This window comes from Panonychus citri, unplaced genomic scaffold, assembly GCF_014898815.1.
Source record: "Panonychus citri isolate SS breed McGregor unplaced genomic scaffold, ASM1489881v1 Contig00040, whole genome shotgun sequence".
Classification (NCBI taxonomy): Eukaryota; Metazoa; Arthropoda; class Arachnida; order Trombidiformes; family Tetranychidae; genus Panonychus; species Panonychus citri.
Window position 1 is genome coordinate 825,544 of NW_026515445.1, and position 5,593 is coordinate 831,136.

Sequence of the window (5,593 nt, forward strand, 5' to 3'; positions counted from 1 at the left end):
TTACTAGAAACTGAGCGAGATGAAGATAAAAATGAAGATAACATTAGTAATACACATTAAGTGCATGCAGCCAATCCATTGAAAGAGTATTATTCTCATAAAAAGTTTCTCTTCTTTTCATCATCATCATGGTATAGCAAATACGCTCATCGATCTAAACAATACGCTGTCAGTTCCCCTCAAAATTTTCGCCTCCCAATATTTAACTGTTCCCTCTTCCATCTCTCTCTCTCTCTCTCTCTCTCTCTCTCTCTCTCTCTCTCTCATCTCTCTTCTCTCACCCTCATTTGACTGAAATTCTAGGAATGATCCTTGGGACAAGAAGATGAAGAAGAAAATGATAAAAGAGGTTTTTCTCTTCCCCATGTATATGTATTTATCGCATTATTGTCTTCTCTTCATAATAAATAACGCCTACAATGAAACCTCATTTTTTTCATCATTATCATCTCTATCTTCTTCCCTTACTGTACCTCTCTCTTAGCACGAGGCACGCTCACTTTCTGTCCCTTTTAACGCGTGTAGACCACATAATGAATATGAGTAAACTTTTCGCTCCCTTTACTGGATAATATTTTACTCGATTCCCTTCACAAAATGATAATAATATGACAATAATAAGCATCTATGTGAATCCATACCCATATGCAAATAGAAACAGAAGAAGAGAGAGAGAGATAATATTATACACATCTTTTCTCTCACTTTCTCTCCCTCTCTTCGCCACCTCTCTTCCTCCTCCTCCTCCTCCTTGGCCTTCATCCTTTTCCAATTCTCAAGCGACCTTTTACTTTTCCTTTATCACTCACTTTTTTCATCTTAAATTTTATCATCTCTCTGACTCTTTCATCATAATCGGGACTCTACTGTTCATAGGCTCGCTGCTCTACCCACCACCATCTCCTCCTCCCACCTAATCTCCTTTCCTATTTCATATCAACTTTTGCTATCTAATAACATTGATTATCATCACTGTTAATTTTGGATAATTGTGATTAAATTGCTTCATTGTCAATTTTCATTTCTAATAACAAATTAACATACACAACAAACAACATAACAAATTTAACAAATTTTAGTTCACTAACCAGCAATTAATAGATTTTTGTGTTTACCTTTATCGACCGCAAATCAGTTGATGGAAGTCGATTAAATCGCATCAAGTCAGATTGTAAAGTTAATCAACTAATTTTCTGATAAAAATTCAATCAAAGTTCAATAGCAATTCTATTAATATTTCTCAGAATTAGTTGCCACAAACTTAATCATAATCCTAGCCAGCCAATCAATATGATCAATGTATCTCAGCCTTCCGTTTGCGAGCAGTTAATATGCGACAAGAAGTTGATCGCTGGTCTGAGTCCGGGTGACCTTTACGCTCAAGGATCATACATGTATCAGATCTCAGGTATTTTCCAAGTTATCAACTGACGAGAACTCAGATATTTTGCTCCAATGTCATAATGATACTGCTGAGCTTGATTTCGATCCATATGGCTTAGAGAAAGACGATCCTTCATCAGGATCCTGATCAGAGCTCAAACAACATCTCGCCCCTCAGAACGAGAAATATTGTTTATGTCCATCTAGATATCAATATATTGGGTGTTAAAAGGATAACTGGTCATTGCCGATTGTTTTTGTCCCATAATCATCATCTGGTGCGCGTCATCAAAGTACCAGTATTTCATCTCGAAAACTTTGCTACACGAATACAAATATTAGGCGTAGTAATGGTTAATAGAAAACTGAAGACGATGATTAAACTATTCCATGTAAATATTAATACTTCGACTTGCTATTGCTGCTCGATAGCGATAAATAAGAAATAAAAGAATCGATATTCAATCAATTAGCTAAATCAGTTCGCGGGCTTTTAACCAAATGTTTCAACAGAATCTTGAATCGAGTTTTACCTTTAAATCATATGTGAGTTGATCACTATTGTAACAATTAATGAACAATTAGTATTTTGTATTAAAAAGCGTTTAATTTTCTTAATGATACAGATTAACAGTGATGAGACAATTAAAGGCAAGAATAGAGGAAATGAATGAAACCAAGAAGTAATTTTGATTGTTTCTCATTGAAAAAAAAGAAATTAAAATCATCCGTTTGATTTTAATTCGGTGATCAATGATTAGGAAATAGCAATTGATTGCATAGTCTTAGTTTGAATTACAATTGAATAAGAAGCTATTTTAAAGTCAAGAAAATCAATTATGAGAAATTATGATTATGATTTAACACTTAATTTACAAATTAAAATTAGATTTTGAATATTAACAGAAAAAAGTAAAAGGATTGTCCATATAACATAATAATAAGGAAATGATTGAGATGATAAGAATGGAAGATTCAACAAATGAAGAGAGAGAGAGAGAGAGAGAGAAAGTGATAATCAGCCTACTAAAGTTATCCAAAGTTCAGTTGAAATTTGAACAGAAAATAAATTGATTAGGACGAAAGGTAAACTATCAATCTAATGTTTCATTAGCAAGAGACGAACATGTGAAGATGAAGGATGATAAAGTCTCTTTTTCTATTTTATCCTTTTATTTTCTTCTTCATTGTCCTTCTTGATTCATGGTAATCAAAGTCATAAATATAATCATTTTGAATGTGCAGGACTTTTGGAAGGACTTTTGCCGTCGGAGCCTTCGAACTCTTGTTTTCCTCTTCTGTTCTCGTAGATGCAAATGACTGTACATAAAGCTAAAACCTCGGCCACGATTCCCAAGAATGGCCAAAGAGCAGCCAATTTGTCTTTCACTCGTACATTGACTGTGCTATTTGCTTTAATCTGACCATTCGATGCTTCGCAAATGTACTCGGCTCGATCTCCATATTTCACATCTTCCATGGAAAGTATTGACTTCTTGGTTACAAATGATCCACCGGCATCTTCAGCACTTGAGATGTTCAATTTGGTGATCTTTTCCTCGACTCCATTGGGAAATTTTCGGTACCAAACGAAATCAACATCGTCCTCTTTAAATGCTGATCTTAACAGAACCTCACAAACTAAATGTAAATCATCATCTTGAGCCACATTAAATGAATTCATGTCTTTGGTGTGACCAGAAGCTTTGAATGTTGAGAATTCGGGTTTCCCTGGAAGTAAAATAAAACAATAAATGAGAAATGTGATATATGATATGTGATATGTTTGGCTTGTAATCACATAGAGACGATTGATTTGACCTGAAAATTGTGGGCATTAGAATGCTGTTTGTTTCAGTGAGAGTCTCTCATTGGTTTTGAAATAACTCTGGAAGACCGATAATTTATTATCCAACAGTCCAATTATTCAACATGAATTTAATTTTTCCCTTCGATTTTAGAATCAATTTGTGAAGAAACGATTTGACTTGATGAAGTTTTTTTCTTCTACCAATATGTTGTTTAATCGAAAGTAATAAAATAATTTTCCATTGATTTGATCAATTGGTTCTTCAAATATTACGATTTTATCAAAAGTTTCCAAACTTTTTCTCTGGTAGTTACTCGGTAACCAAACGTCTCTACGTGATTATGAACACACTGAATTTAGAAAATTGAATTACCTCGAACTCTAAAGGTTCGATTTCCTGAGGAGCGCGAACAAGTGTAATCGGCTTCGTCCACGTTTTTGCGAGGATCTTCAATTGTCAAGGTGCGATTGTCATTAGATAATTTATATCTATTGTATTCATCGCCTCGAATTTGTTTAGGCTTATCAACTTCGACCAACTTGTACCTAGATAAAAATTGACGATAAAATTAATTTCAATATAGTTTTGTGATATTTTTGTAGTTACCATTTGATTCCAGTTCCAGTGCAATTCAATTGAACTGTTCCAGTTTCGAGGTCAATAAGTTCAGGCTTTTGCATAGACACGAATTCTGATTAAGAAACAAAAAGTATCAAAATTAACTTGTATTCAGATTTTGTAATAACAAAATTGTGGTAATCAAGACGCGAATTAGTCAATAACTCAGTTGATTGAGTATTCAGTGAACTTATTGTAATATATTAGAAATTAATTGTCAACCTAAACTGAATTTGAATCAAAAGCTACACTAATTGTTTCAATTTAAGATGATTCAGAAAAAGTATTATTGTATCTTGAATCTGATCCAAATGGAAACAGACTGAAGAAGATTGAAATTCATGAAGAGAATTAACTTTTTTCCTTTTAATTATTAGGATTAATTAGTGTATTTCAATGGAAACAAATGAAAGTGCATAACTGATTCAACTAATCAGAAAGTTGTAAAAGAAAAGCTAATTAGTGTAAATGAATGAAAAATCAGAGAAGAAAACAAAATCAATTGGAAAAGGTAATTAATCAACTTACCTGTTACAAGGATGAAGATGAGCCATGGTAACAATTTAGTAATCATGTTCACTACAATTTAAGGCTATTGATTGTTGCAACTTATTGAGAGTAACTTTGGCTTGGGATGGCTTGAATTGGACGGTAATTGTGTGAGTTTATCTTCAATGAAATGGATTCCTGAGGATGAAAAATAGTGAGACAAAAGTGGGAGAAGATATTAAAAGATAATCTGTATGAGATTAAATAGAAACATGAGATGAAAAGTTTAATCAACAAATCGATGTTCAGATATTAGAGAAGCGGGAAAAATATTGACAATCAAATCACTGAAAGAATAAAATTTGAAACAGAAACAGTAAATTACTGACCCAAACTCGGGTTTTCTGGTCAACCAGAATCTCGGCAATGAAGTTGATAGAGAGATTAAAATATTCTTTAGGTTTTGATGGACATTCTGAAAACTGGGTGAGGACCATGAGCAGTTTATTTGATCTTTTCGAGAAGATCTTCCAGGATCAATTTAATTCTCATGGTCGAAACAATTTATTCCAACATGATTTAGTTAATTATTCTGAATAGTGATCACCTAATAGAATTCAAAATGTTCCGAGAGCAGAAATAAAACAAAATGTCTGAACTCGACTGTTTCAAGGTTCACTTTTGTTTCTTTCTCTGGTATCCCAGAGATAGGAGTTAGATATTAGGTCATCGAAACGAAAAAACTAATAAAAAGACGGAGAAGTGGACTGAATAAATGTCTAATTACTCACCTCAAGAACTAGAAGATCGGGCGATCAATGTGAAAGGAACAACAATCAATTCGATCAGCGTTTAATTGACAATCAATTACCTTCCCGATAGAAACCAAGTAAACATGAACATTAAGGGAAAATGAGGACAATCTCACAGAGAGACAACATAACAATTGCCATCTATTGGTAGAGATGAAGACACAAGAGATGATCGATCTTCGCCGACGAGATGATCTATTACGAATGATTCAAATAAAGATTAGATTAAGTGTTGGAATAGAAAACGAATCGTAAATCCATCCCAAAGAATTAAGAGATTAACAAATGGATTTAAAAAAAGAAAATGTTGAAAGAGAAAAATTTAAATGCGACTAATGTTTATTTTCTAACACAATAGATGGCATCATGTTATTGAGAAGTTTGATTGACATTTTTTTCTATTCAAAACAATTAAATTTAATTACGATACATGTTGTTGAGTTAATGATCGTGGTTGCTTAGTATCATGTTGAATATTGG

At 33.1% G+C, this 5,593-nt stretch overlaps 1 protein-coding gene across 2 annotated transcripts; it reads right to left on the reverse strand.

Moving 5' to 3' along the window:
* Positions 1-1,970: 1,970 nt before the first annotated feature.
* Positions 1,971-5,391, reverse strand: LOC128397815 (basigin-like). Of its 2 annotated transcripts, none has more exons than XM_053358569.1 (5): positions 5,093-5,391; positions 4,341-4,499; positions 3,801-3,885; positions 3,567-3,739; positions 1,971-3,114 (listed from the first exon to the last, which is right to left on the reverse strand). In XM_053358569.1, exons 2-5 carry the CDS (start codon positions 4,384-4,386, stop codon positions 2,612-2,614), a joined length of 807 nt encoding a protein of 268 aa, XP_053214544.1. In that variant the 5' UTR covers positions 4,387-4,499; positions 5,093-5,391; the 3' UTR covers positions 1,971-2,611. The 2 variants fall into 2 exon arrangements, with proteins under 2 accessions (XP_053214544.1, XP_053214545.1); XM_053358570.1 differs by having other exon boundaries at positions 4,341-4,551.
* Positions 5,392-5,593: the final 202 nt, after the last annotated feature.